This window comes from Cricetulus griseus, chromosome 2, assembly GCF_003668045.3.
Source record: "Cricetulus griseus strain 17A/GY chromosome 2, alternate assembly CriGri-PICRH-1.0, whole genome shotgun sequence".
In the NCBI taxonomy this organism is placed as follows: domain Eukaryota; kingdom Metazoa; phylum Chordata; class Mammalia; order Rodentia; family Cricetidae; genus Cricetulus; species Cricetulus griseus.
The window spans coordinates 72,977,661-72,992,013 of record NC_048595.1 but is presented as its reverse complement, the minus strand read 5'-3'; the positions used below and the strand labels follow the sequence as shown (position 1 = coordinate 72,992,013).

Sequence of the window (14,353 nt, the reverse complement as noted above, 5' to 3'; positions counted from 1 at the left end):
GGAATTTAAAAGATGTGTTTTGATACGTAGTAACCACAGAAGTTCTCTCTTAATTACATCAAGAATATTCCTTTGTAACCATGAAAATAGACTTGTCTCCAAAGCTATACACTGAAACCCTGTCTTGAAAAGTGAAAAAAAAATAGCCTTGGTGCCCCTTCCAAAAAGACTTTTGCAGTAACCAAAGGTCCAAAATAGGGTTGTACAGTTTTAGCCAACCCTGTTAGTCATGAACTGATTCCTAGTTCCTTCTCTCAGTGGTGGAGGCTGTGAGGAGCCTTGTGTATGGCAAATAACCTTTGATGTACAAACCTCATCAAAGATAAGTTTCTCTATCACTTCCTTGTGAAACTGGAAGTTAAAAGACCTAAGTATTACCCACCATAATGTCACTATTTCATTTTCTAGTATATAAAAGACACAATGTCACACGATGTCCAGAAGAGGGTTCAAATCAGCTTTACTAAAGGATGGGTGAATACAGCTGAAGCCGGAGGCCCGAGTGATGTTTCTTTCTTCCTTTCTGAAGTGATGACTGCTGAGCTTTTCTGGGCTCACTCATGAACTTATCTACTCAGACAGAGACTGAGGCTGGAATGTGGAAAACAAATCTTGAATGGGTCCACCATGTGCAGGTCCTGCTGATTCCGTTTATGGCATAGAGACTGGAAGTCCAAAAGCAGGTCCAAGACAGACAGGGAAAGAGAGAAAAAGCAGGAAGATAAGTAAGCAGAGACCTTCAGTAACTATCTTCCCAAAGAAGAGAAAATTTGCCCAAAGATGCTCAAGTCCCATCATCTGCAACAATCCCAGAAAACACTCCAGATATGAGAACATCTGAATACTTGCTCTTTATAGGCAATGTTGTGGAGAAAGGATGACAGACTCCAGAGTCTGACTGCTCTTACTGATATAGGAAGACTGTTTTAGCTAGTGGTGGGTTTTTTGGTGGTAATTCCTGGCACTGTGAAATAATTACACTACCCTTCTGACTATCTCTAGGTTGCTTGATACCATTAATTTGATCATACCTTTTTATAGCAAAATATGTTTTCAATGCTCATATTTTTGGTTGGGTGTCAGTAGCTTCACTAGAATGTGAATCTCCTCCACTATCTGTGATCTTTTCAGACTTTCATCACCAAAGGTGAACTTATTTTCTGGTCCTAACATGCATCCTCCTAGAGTTTCCAATATATTGAAAATACAGCTTTGTCTTAAATATAACTGAAGTATTGAAAAACTTTCTTTATCCTACAGTATTTATTAGAAATTTTGTCAGCAATCATAGTAATATGGCTTCCATATCTTTTATAATTGAGTGACATTGAGTCATTATAAATTGTCCCCAAAGTTTAAAAATATTAGACAAACTACAAAATATACTGCAAATATAATTATGGTTCAAGCTGAAATGGAAATATGTAATACTTTACCTATATCATTCTAATTATATAGCCTGTTGTGTCACTAAATATAGATTGTGTGTATATGTCCTAGTTCAATATGAGTATGAGTGTGTGCGTGTGTGTGTGTGTGTGTGTGTGTGTGTGTGTGTGTGTGTGTGTATTCAAATCCACAAATACACACATGGGATTTTCATGGAAATTTTAAATCTTTGATACTACAGGCTTTTCCACCATAATAGTTAAGAGAGAAAGGAACAATGAATACTCATAAATAATTTATGTGGTTTGTCTATATAAACATATACATGTATTACCTAAATACCCAGATATCTATAATATGGATCATAATCTACTCTCACACACCCTGAATTCTGAATTTAATTATGTTCTACACTGGCCACCAGCCTCACTATACCATACACTGACCATCTTCTGCAGCAATAGTTTTCTCCTTATTTGATTCCAAGTGATCACTGCCTTCTAACACATAATGGATATATTTTAAAGATTCTTATTCTATGTAAATGAAATAACATCTTAAGGTACCAATATTACTTTTGATATCTGTTGCTTAAAGTCATCAGGACCCATTCTTTCCTTACCTAATAATGGACAATTTTGAAAATGCCATTCAGTTTGTATTCAAAGTAAGAATTATGTTATTTCCATAATTTAAAAATATTAATTTTTAACATGTTTTTCAAATGTGAAGTCTAAGTGATTTACTTTGAGAAATAAGTAAAAGAGGGGCTACTTTGAGTCCATGAGTAGAGAACCCCTGTGCCAATAACAATGAGATGACTCCAAAGTCATATGAGAGAAAAATGGAAACATTAAAACTTCACTAGAAAATTTTTCTACTTAAAAACTTCTAAAGTAAAATTTTCACAGGTTCCACCAAAGGTAAATTCATTTCTATATGAGAGCAAATCATAGAATTCCTTTGAGAATAAAGCTCTGCAGATTTAATAGCTAGTGCATGGCACAACTCAAACTTCCTGAGCTGACAAATTAACCCAGAGCTGTACTGAATAAGACAGATTGGAATGCCCTCCTTGAAATCAGTTGGTGATAGTATTGAAATTTTATTAGAGTTATAGAGATGTTATATGTTATATATTTGTATAACTTAAGGAAGTTGAATATTTTAATATAGGTGGAAATCCTACATTCTGTACTGTAAAGTAAGTAGCATTTTTTCTTTTCTCTGATAGTGTTGCAAGCACTATTAACAGAAAACACAGGCCACTTCTTTCATGAATTTTATGACACAAAGAAATGTACTACAAGATTTCTCCCCTCACTTATCTTCTTTACCAAAGCTGAATTTGTATGTCTTTTGATGGTCCCTTCACTCTTTTCAATGGGCGACCCAATAACGAATAAGAAAAGATTTTTATTAAGTAAACCCAACAAAGAAAGGCATATATTGCCTATCATGAAAATCAAGAAGACATTGTTTCTCTTTTCCCCTCTGTGTGTTTTTCTGTGTTTGCCTCCACCACCCATGTGGACAGGTTTCTGTTCCACCTGTTTCTGCAGCTGTTTAGACCCAAATAAATAAAAAAGAGGCTTATATTAACTATAAACTCTTTGGCTGATGGCTCAGGCTTCTTATTTACTTGATCTCTCTTAATTATTAACCCATTTCTATTAATCTGAGTATTTTCACATGCTCTTGGCTTACTTGGTAATGCCCAGCATGTTACTCCTTCTGCTGCTGCATGGCATCTCCCTTAAGCCTTCATCTTGTAGCCTTTACTTCCTGCCTAGCTACTGGCCAATCAATGTTTTATTCATCAACCAATAAGAGAAACATATATACAGAAGGACATCCCCATGAACCCACACAGATATGTACACATACTCATATATACAGACACACATACACAAACACACATACACAGAGACATTCAAAGATATACACATGTAACCATCAGATGCAACATAAACACATACAAAGACTCACATACCCACATGTATACACACAGCGACATACATAGACACACATATATACATATGTACAGACCCACATGCATACATATATGTACACACAAACACACATACAGGCATGCACAGATATACACACAGATACACATATGTACAGACATATATACACATACACTAAAATATATCCTAACACATGCACTTATATAGAAATGAACACATAAAGTACACATATACAAACACTGATATATATGCAAATATATGCACTCATGAATACACACGCACACACACATGCACACATATCCATGAACACACTACATACATACATAGTTTTGAAGGTTTTTTTCCCCACAGAATCACAATGAATGTTGAAAAGGATAAAAAGAATTTTACTTTGCCATTTTTCTGTGGTCATTTAGAATCACTGAAATGTGCCCACGTGGACTTGGAATGCAGTGTAGCAACTCCTTACTCTGTTGAATGCCTTGCATCACTATCACTTCCACGTGAGAGGTTGTCTGTCCATTCTTCTTTGGTGCCATTCATCTGTCCAACCCATCTCCCTTCACTCATCCAATAGTGTGAATCATACACAACTAACTCAAGTATCTTTGTAGTATTTCTTTCTTTTCAGTTTTCACTTTCTTTTCAAAACAGTCTGCCTATCCAAGCTAAATCCATGGGCATAACCAAAACGAAGCCGTTAGGTTATCATATATAAATGCTGGAAGGTGTTCTTCATATGCAAACTTAATGTTCTCTGTCTGTATCTCCAATTCCAGCATCTGTTTGCACAACTTACAACTTGTTTCTACTAATTTTCTATAACATATTCTCATAGGTTCAAAGTATGGGATCACTTAATCTAACATATATTTTAGAAAATTGATGCCATAATATTAAAAAAATTCTGATATATCTTTGTGTACTAGTTTTAAAATATGTGTGCTTAAATAATTCAATAGGACTTCCTTCACCAAAACTGTTTACCAAGTTTTTTGGATATAAAAATACTTTTTAAAAACTGAAAGAAAACCCCAAAATAAATTTAGTTGTATAAACATTTCTTAGAGGAATGCTGTTTTCACTAAGGATTATATTGAAAAGTATTCCCTTACACTTTGACTAAAAATCTAGTTATTAAACATTGTATTTCATAATGATGACAATGACAAGACAGGAAAAGATAATTCACTGTGATGTAAAATAAAAAGAATGTCTACACTATGATAAAAATAACATATCTTTTGTTTCTTTAAGGCTACATTTCTAAAATAAATAAAATAACCTTATTTGATTTAAACTGATAGAAGTCTATAGAAGTATAGAAATCCAAATTAAGGGTTTGGCATACAAACCCACGACCATTTGTACCATGGTATCTACTGAAAAATAAATAATATTAATATTGAATACAGCCTTTATTCTTATTAGGGAATCCCAACAAGTACACAAAAATCATTGGCCTTCCCAGATGCCTACTCCTTCAGGGGACAGTAGTATGTATAGTGGAACTGCTCAAATTCGGTTTTTGCATAAGAAGGAGAGATAAATACCTGACTCCAAAAGGAGGAGGATCAGGGGAAATACAAACAGCAGCAGTCCCAGGCCCACCACAAGGAGCCTGGAGCAACGCTTCACCATAGGATTGAGCCAGATTCGGCCGGTCAGGATGGAATAGCTCCATGAAAAAGCTTGACGGGCTTCCTTCAGCTCCTCCTCTTCAGCCATCAAAAAGGCATTTTCATCTGCTTCCAGCTCCTCAAATGAATCCGTGTCTTCTCTGTCTAATTCAAACCTAGACGGACAGTCGAAGAGCATGTCGATTTCTTCGTCATCCTCGGGGGTGGGGAGCAGGCTGGCGCTGGGATTGTATGCTAGTTCAGAGATGGTTAAGGAGTCTTCTTTCACTTGCTCTTCCTCTTCGCTCAGAGCATCTGCACCCCCAGCTCTCTTCACTGGTGAGCTGACCGTCAGGGGTTCAGAAGCATCCGTTTTAGGCAATGGGGCACCTGGAAAAAATATTATTCTATAAATTTTAAATTTCAGATTTTCTTGTTTCACAAAAATCTGGATGTAGAAACATTTGGAATTCATCGTCTACATGAACCTGTTCTGTGGAATGCTGACATTAAACAAAATCAGGTTAATGATAGACCTTGCACTGTAAGTTCTTGGCTCAACAAGGTAAACCTAAAGTAACAGTGATCAAAGGTTGTGATTACCTTTAGGTTTGTGACTCTGGGTTGTAGACCCCCAACTATGGACAAGATTTCTGATATTTCAATTTACCCAAGTATTCCAGGCTGGCAATCCTGACAGTAGAAATATTCACTGTGCCTTTTCCCAAAGAGGTTATTTAGGGAGTTGCTAACAAGCCTGTCTGGATCCAAAGTTCAAGGTACTTTCCATTCTTCTGTGTTATTGACCTAATTTCATTCACTAAAAACCACAACCTCATTATACATGGAGTGACCACTCTTATCATTCACCTGAAACAGTCCAATTATGTTCCTATTGTCCTATTTCAGAATTAAAATGCTCCTTACTCTCCTTCAATTTTACAACTACTTCATCTGATGGAATACTCCTATTATTATATCATGAATAGCATAAGAACCAAAGCAAAAAATAAGTTGCTATTGATATTTACAGGTTAAATATGAAATAAAGAAAACTTTAAAATGTTACAATGCATGTGATATGAGTCATAAAAATGTTTTCTCTCCATAGTAAGCAGCATATAGTTTAATGTTTCAAATGAAATTCGTGCTCCATGGGTTTAAATTTAAAGTTCTCTTGAATGAAATTGACTTTCTCAACGAAGATTTTCACTTTGAATTGAATGAACATTTTTTAATGGACATTTCAGAATATCTCATATAGGGCACACTTCTGAACACCCTAGGAATAGTACTTGTTTGATCTATGTTACACCTATGAAATGTTATCCTGGTGATTCTGAAAAATCATAAAAATGGGAACTTAGACAAACACACACACACACACACACACACACACACACACACACACACACAAAGAAATCCTGAAGTCTTCCTTGTTTCTGTACCCACTGCTTCTTAGGAAGGTGGTAGTCTCAGTATTCTTTTTGTTCCCTTCCCTATTCTAGGATGTTTCATGTGGCAGCATAATCTGTCTTCACCTTGTGTCTATCACCTACCAACTTTGTGGATTCCCCTTAGTTCTCACCTATATTGACATTTTTTTTGACAACCATCTAGAACTCATGAGAATTCATGTAGTTTGTCTTCCTGAATTTCTCCATCATTTTTTCTGCACACCACCTACTGAAATGGCACTCAGCAAAGTCTCCAATGTCTGACTACAGCATTGCTAAAGCCACTGTGTGTTTGTGTGTGTGTTCATTCTTTCCCATCATTAGTCAGACTCCATGAGTCCATAGTTTCTTGATTTAACTTACTGACTTCGTCTACTTCAGTCCTCAGTCCACTCAGTCTCTGGAATAGCCTCAATTCTCTGCTCTTTTCACTCTATCTTCTTCCTGAAAGTCTCAACCATATGTCTGCTTCCAATATGCTGATTAAGACTTGCTCAGCCTGGTACTACCATTTACTACTATCCTTGAAAACGCTGCTGGTTTTTCTCCAAAATGAATGTTCTAGATTAAAAAAGATTGGGGAGCTATGTACCCTATACCTGATACTGTGTATGTTTTTCTTATTGATTGTTAAATAAAATACTGTTTGGCCAATGAGACAGCAAGTTAGACGGTACTAGGAGTCAAAGAGGATTATGGGAAATGTAATAGATAAGTGGTGATACAGGCAGGAAGTGACATAGCAAGGAGACTCACATTTAAACGAAGGAGAAACAGGAAGGGTCCTTTTTCCCCTTGCTCCTCCAGCAGCACAAAGTGATCCACCGGCAAGGAGGGACGCCAATAAGGCGTCTGATAAGTCTTATAAAATATATAGAGTTATGATAATTAATACTGAGCTAATAGATGAGGAATCCTAGTCATTGGCCAAGCAGCTTTGAACCTAATACAAGTTTCTGTGTATTCATTTGGGCCTAACTCGGGCGGGCCGCTGGCATAAAGTGCACATGTGGCAGTGGGGCTCGGCGGCTTTTGACAGAAAGATTTATCGTATCATATACCATCTACTCAGACATTAACATTGACTTTGGGTTAACAAGCTCTGACATCCCTTTGCTGAACTCTGACTGTTTACTAATTGTAATGAACCTGTTATTTTGATTGTTATATTCTTACTTCTTAAGGATGAATTAGCAGAAAATTTGGGTCATAACTGCATGAGGTATTGCAAGTAGAGAAATGTATGTTAAGTTCCTTTCATATGGCAAGTCCAAAATTCTACTACTATTAGCATATTGAAATATTTGAAATGTCCATTTCCAGTCTCCTGGCTGTATTCATTTAGTAAGTCCGAAGAGAAATAAAGACTTAGAGGGGATCATGAAAATGGGACTTCTGAGAAAGGTTCTTGCTTCTTACAACATCCTAGAAAGGTAGACACTCGGTACTAATTAGAGCTTCTGTTGCTGTGATAAAACACCATGACCAAAAACAACTTGAAAAGGAAAGGGGTTGTTCTGTCTTACAACTCTCAGACCATACTCTATCACTGGGAGAAGTCAGAGCAGGAACTGAAGGCAGGAACTAAAAAGAAGCTGTGGAGGGGTGCTTCTTACTAGCTTATTCCTCATTGCTTGCTCAACCTGCATACTCAGAAACATCAGCTCAGGGATGGCACCACCTACAGTGAGCTGGGTGTTCTCACATCAATGATTAATCAAGAAAAAACAATAGACTTATCTATAGGCCAATCTTAAAAAATATCATTTGATGTTTATGGGTCTTTTACCTACATGTATGTCTTTGTACCCCATGAATTCCTGGGAGTTACAGAGGCCAGAAGAGGGTATTGGATCCCCTTAAACTGAAGTTACAGATAGTGATGAATGTGAGTGTTGAGAATTGAACCAAGGTCTGCTGGAAGAAGAGCCAATTCTCTTAACCAATAAGCCATTTCTCCAGCCCCTATAAGCCATTCTTATGAATATGCTTTCTAAATTGAGAGTCTCTCTTCCCAAATGATTCTAGCTGTGTCAAGTTTACATAAAAATAATGTGATTGACCCCTTGTCAAATTGACATTCAAACATGTAACTTTTAAATCATAAACTTTCCTTTCCCCCCTAAGATGGCATATTAATGTCATTCTTATAATATAAAGCATTTTCAACCTTTAAAAGTGTCACAGTCTTTAAAATTTCAAACACTTTAAAAGTTCAATCTTGCTAGGCAGTGGTGGCACATGCCTTTAATCCCAGCACTCAGGAGGCAAAGGCAGGCAGATCTCTGTGAGTTCGAGGCCAGTCGGGTCTACAAACTTAGTTCCAGGAAGAGCCAGGGCTGTTAACACAGAGAAACCCTGTCAAGAAAAATGCAGTCCTTAAAAATTCAAAGTCTGGCTGCATGGTGGTAGCACACGCCTTTAATCCCAGAACTCTGGAGGCAGAGGCAGGCAGATCTCTGTGAGTTCGAGACTAGCCTGGTCTACAGAGCGAGTTCCAGGACAGGCTCCAAAACAATACAGAGAAACCCTGTCTTATTGTAGGAAATTACCAATACGGAGTCAGGTAGAAATATAAGGGTATTTAATAGGGAAAAGCCTTACTTACAGAGCGAACCAGCCAGCCGGTGGTAGTCTGTACAGCAAGAAGCAAAGAGAGACCGAAACCGAAACACAGTCCCCCTACTCACTCTGACCACGCCCTCACAAGCCCTCAGGTACTCCTGTAGCCAGCCCCTAAGAAGGCGTGGCTACAGCTTCCCCTACAATTCCCCTTTTAGTCTAAAAGAGGATTAAAAGTTAACAGTATAAAGGTAAAATATAACTAAACCCTAAAGTCACCAAAACCAAAACACAGTCCCCCTACTCACTCTGACCACGCCCTCACAAGCCCTCAGGTACTCCTGTAGCCAGCCCCTAAGAAGGCGTGGCTACAGCTTCCCCTACACTGTCTCAAAAAAAATTCATTATTCAAATTCTTTAAAAATTCAATCTTAGTAAAACAAAATATTTCTAATACTCCAGAGTCTCTTAACTGAGGGCTTTTGGGATCCTGGGTCATTAGGGAAAACAAGTTAAGTATTTTCATACTCCAGAAGGGAAGGGCCAGAGAACAGTTATAATCAAAACAAAACAAAAGTCCATCAGTGCAAAGCTCAGTGTCGGATTCTTGACTTATGATCCTTCAGGCTCCAAAGGGACTGGGCAGCTCCACTCCTCTGGCTCTGCCACACACAGCACAGATGCATGTCTAAGAGGATCAGGGCAGCTCCATTCCACATCTGCTGCTGTCCTTGGTAGTCATCCACGGTTATTTGTATCTCCAATATGCTGGTGTTTCCCTAGCAGCTGAGGCTGTACCCTCACCAGTGGCTTCTCCTGACCTCTGTTCAGGGATTTTGACCATGCCACATGGTGCCAAACCTCAATTACTCTCTGTGACCTCTGATCTGCCCTGCAACTAAGGCTGTTACCTTCACAAATAGCTCCCCAGGGTCTCTTCATCTCTTCAAAGCTACAACCATCTGAGAAACTCATACATGTCACCAAATTTGACTTCTGTCATAAGATACAGCCTTGAAGCCCATCAACCTCAATTTCTGTTTGCTAACTCTAAAAGTACTTCCCAAAAGATTTTACCTTGATGCTGGTCTCTTCTTAACCACAACTTATTCTTTACCCCCATCTAATCAGTATTGACTGTACTAGCAAAGCAAAGATTTGGTATTGTTTTTCTGGTCTCATTAATGACAGCCAATTCTTCAAGTCCACTTGCCCTCAACCATGGATTCTTAACTCAAAATATCACACAAACGATCCTGATAGTCTTTGCTTCTCTCTGATACTTCATAAGCATGGCCTCTATCATCTGCTTTCAGCCTTATCTTCCAAGTTCCCAGGAACCCCATTAATCTCTGTGCATTCTGTGGCTTTCCTTGCTCAAAATTCCCATAGTCCAAGAGCTGGAGAGATGCCTCAGAGATTAAGAGCACTGGCTGCTGTTCCAGAGATCCTTCTATAGTCCTCCCCACAACACATAGTTAAGTCTTACACAGCAATGTTCTACTCTTCAGAACAAAGTTCTGTCTCTCTTAGGTTTCTATTGACATGAGGAAAGATTCATTTCATCTTACAACTCTCAGGTCATAGTATATCACTGAATGAAGTCAGAGCAAGAACACAAGGTAAGAACCTGAAAAACACGGGCCACAGAGGAATACTGCTTGCTGAATGGTTTCTCAGAAGTTGTCATCCTACTTTTTTACTGTACAGAAGCACCTGTCCAGGGCCTTCACCACCAATAGTGGGCTTGGCCCTCCCACACCCACTATTAATCAGGAATTAATTAACCAGCTTAACCAAAGATTTGCCTATAGGCCATTTGTATGGAGCCACTAACTAAATTGAGAGTATTACTTTTCAACTGACTCTAGTTTGTACCAAGCTAACATAAACCTAACCAACATAGACTCTTTTGACAATGTTGGAAGTGAAGGAGAAAACAAAAATCACAACAAATGTCTCTGTTTTGAGGTGAAACCCTGACAGTTGGAAAAGTTGTGAACAGAGATAAAATGAAAGTTTTTCTCACCATTTTCTTCTGGGCTTCTCTTTTGTTTAAAAGATTACCTTATGATTTAAACCAGTTTTAATCATGATTCTCTGTAAATTTCTCCTGATGGCCCTTTAAGCTTACAGCTATCATTCCAGTTTTTTTAATTATTCCTATAATATTTCCCCATATAACCAAACATCATACTTGCTGTCGTTTTATTTTGGCCCCCTTTCCATTAAATCTTTATGTTATAAAAGGCAAGGACTAGAGATTTCTACTGCAGAAATGACTATGTATGATGGTGAAGGTATACAATGTCAAAGCATTAGAAGAATTCCCATCAGTGTGAAACATGACAAAATCTTACTATTTATCAGACTCAGTCTAATAGAACTAGAAATATGAAAGTATGAAGTGTGGTGAACACTTTCTCTATTTCCTAAGGTAAGATTATGTACACAAAATAAGAGGGGAAATCATAAGAATTCAGCAAAGTTTTCAAAAACAAAATCAATATTTAAATTCAGTGGCTCATGACACATCAGTCAAGTCTATCAAAATATAATAATTGACAATCTTGTTCAAAATCTTTAAATATGCCATACTCAATAGTATGCAAAATGAAAAGAAATATGCAAAATTTGAATGAGAACAATGTTAAAGTGTAACTGAATATATCAATAAATGAAGGAGCCTGATGACATTCTTCAACAAGTGACCTAAATGATTCAAAAATTCATTTCTCCTTTTAATCTAAATTTCAATACAATTTAAAAATAATTATCTACAAATTTTCAGCAACAACAAGTTGGGAAAGATTACAGGGATAATTAAAAATTAAAAATTATAAATATATCAATTTATGTTATATAATTCAGTGCTAAAATGATGACCTAGAACAATCTTAGGTGCTTATGGCTAAAACGGAAGAATTTGAAAAGACTGCATCCTGTGTGGTTCCTACTATGCTACACTCTGGAAAAGGAGATGGAGATTTATAAGTGGTTGCCCATAGTTGGTAGAAAAAAGTAATTAGTAAGAATAACAAACAGGACTTTAGGTCAGTGAAAGTGTTTTCTTTGATTCAATACTGATATGGACCTGTCCAGATTCATAGCATATACAACAAAGAATGAACCCTAGTATAAACTCTGGGTGCTAGGCAATTATTTTGTGTCATTTAAAAACTTACTTCACTCTGGCAATGGATGTATATAGATAATGCCTTACTTCTTATGTTTTTATGTAAAACAAAAAAAAACTGAAACGTTTTTGTCCCTAGACTATCAAAACTAGAGTCTTGTGCATAAGGCATAATGCTACCACTGACCTACATCCCCAGTCATTTTGCTACCAAATGCCAAGGCAGCAATCCTAATAAGATTTAGTAGTGATGTGGGAAGCATGCCTTCTCCTACTTATTGTGTTAGTATATTTTAAAGATAATTGGATAACTTCCATCAAGTTTGTTTTTTATATCCTAACAAATATACTTTTAAGAATGATGGAGAAATAACTGGTTTCTAAATTATTTTTACCACTATTATGATCAAAATGAATAAATGTTAATTTATGATGATAATTTTGTGATTAAATAGTGAATTATTATTTCTCTACATTATATAATTATTCTATATTATTTGGTCAGTTTTGGAAAGATTCATACTAATCTGTATTAATATGGAAATTCTTTTGTCAATCATAAATTTAAAATGCATTATAAAATACTATACCTAGAGAAATTCTATTCATTTTTTTTCTTTTGTTTTTTCAAACAGGGTTTCTCTGTGTAGCTTTGGAGCCTATCCTGGCACTCGCTCTGGAGACCAGGCTGGCCTAGAACTCACAGAGATCTGCCTGCCTCTGCCTCCCAAGTGCTGGGATTAAAGGCATGCGCCACCAACGCCTGGCTGAGAAATTCTATTAATAAGAAATACATTATGTGCTATTTTCAGCATTCCTGCACTCATTATTGAGACTATTAATGAATTGGAAAATATTTGCTATATTTGTGTTTTTAAAAATAAGATGGACATAATGCTTGTATATATAAATCACACAACTCAGGAGGTTAGAGAAAGATTGTGAGGTCTCAGCCACCTTTGTGCCACACAGTGAGTTACAGGCTAGCTTAGGCATGCAAGCCTTCCTCAAACAAAAGAAAACAATAATCGTATAGGTTCTCGAACAGGAACACAACATATGCTACTTATATCATCATAAAAATACACTTAATCTCAACAAAGAAGACAATTTTATAAATATTACTAAGCTATGACTAATTCCAGCTATTTCTCAGAATAAATTTTACTGTAACCATTTACTGAAAAACACATACAAACATAAAAACCTATAAAATTACAGCAGCATTGTGGGTGAGGATCTGACTTTGGATTCCTGTTTGAATTTCTCAGATCATGAAATAACATAAAACAGGACCATTACAGAGAAAAGAAATTGGTATGACATCAGTCTGATGGTGGTTATTTAACTGATTGTTTTCATTTTACTCATTTTAATTTTACTCATCTACATGTCTCTCTCTCTGTGTGAGCTCACAGAGTCTAAAAGATGGCCTGGTATTTTATTTTACTAAAATTCTCAATTGAAGATAAAAAAGGGGGGTTTCTGCCTCATAGGAACATATCTGAGATCTGAAATTCACATAATGAGAGGCAGAGAAGTCTTTTGATTGCTCATTATGCCTTATAAGCATCAGCTCTCACTTCTAAGCAATCTGCAGGAATACACAACAGCCTTCCTCTTGTATCTTTTGAATAAAGCAGGGAATCTCTATTATTTTGTTGTGCAAGAGAGCTTGGCTTTCCATTTCCCTTCTAACTTGTTTACACTCTTCATTACCTTTCATTTCTCCTTCCTGTTTTCTCCCTGTCTATCTTCACTCCTTATGAAATATAAAAACGTATGCCACATGCATCCTTAGCTTCTCTCTGGCTCACCAGTGGTGAGCATGTAGCTGGAAGCAGTCCCACTTATCTAGGCATAGGATGACAGCCCAGGGCAAAGCACGTACCAGCATTTCGAGGTATGACCTTGGAGCCATGTTTCAGCAGACGAACAAACACATTACTGCTACAGTGGTTCACCATGTGCAAGTGGAGACTTCGTTGAGTCCGGATCTTGACCAAGCATTTTGCCATCTTTAATATTACGATCTTCCTAAGGCTCTGTTGTCAGTCGTGGCCCTGAACATATGCAACCAGCAACAACAGCTTTGACCTTTCGCTCGCTATCCATTCTGTTTCAAAGGACCAAGGCAGAGCACACTGAGAAAGAATCAAATGTCAGGTTCTTAATGTGGCCAACAAAAATAACTCATCAGGGATAGACATTGGGCAAGGA

At 37.1% G+C, this 14,353-nt stretch overlaps 1 protein-coding gene across 2 annotated transcripts; it reads right to left on the bottom strand.

Annotated features, from left to right (window-relative positions):
• Positions 1 to 651: 651 nt before the first annotated feature.
• Positions 652 to 14,231, bottom strand: LOC100769667 (FERM domain-containing protein 3). 2 transcript variants are annotated; one of them, XM_035438959.1, is made up of 3 exons: positions 14,025 to 14,231; positions 4,913 to 5,368; positions 652 to 671 (listed from the first exon to the last, which is right to left on the bottom strand). In XM_035438959.1, the coding sequence occupies exons 1-3, from the start codon at positions 14,149 to 14,151 to the stop codon at positions 652 to 654; spliced, it is 603 nt and encodes a 200-aa protein (XP_035294850.1). In that variant the 5' UTR covers positions 14,152 to 14,231. The 2 variants fall into 2 exon arrangements, with proteins under 2 accessions (XP_035294850.1, XP_027256032.1); XM_027400231.2 differs by lacking the exon at positions 652 to 671 and having other exon boundaries at positions 4,836 to 5,368.
• Positions 14,232 to 14,353: the final 122 nt, after the last annotated feature.

Bases quoted from the DNA above. Each gene is read 5' to 3' on its own strand.
- LOC100769667 (XM_027400231.2), bottom strand. From the start codon at position 14,151: ATGGCAAAATGCTTGGTCAAGATCCGGACTCAACGAAGTCTCCACTTG. The intron at 5,369-14,024 runs GTACGTGCTTTG...TATTTTTTCCAG, and splicing joins GGTCATACCTCGAAATGCTG to GTGCCCCATTGCCTAAAACG.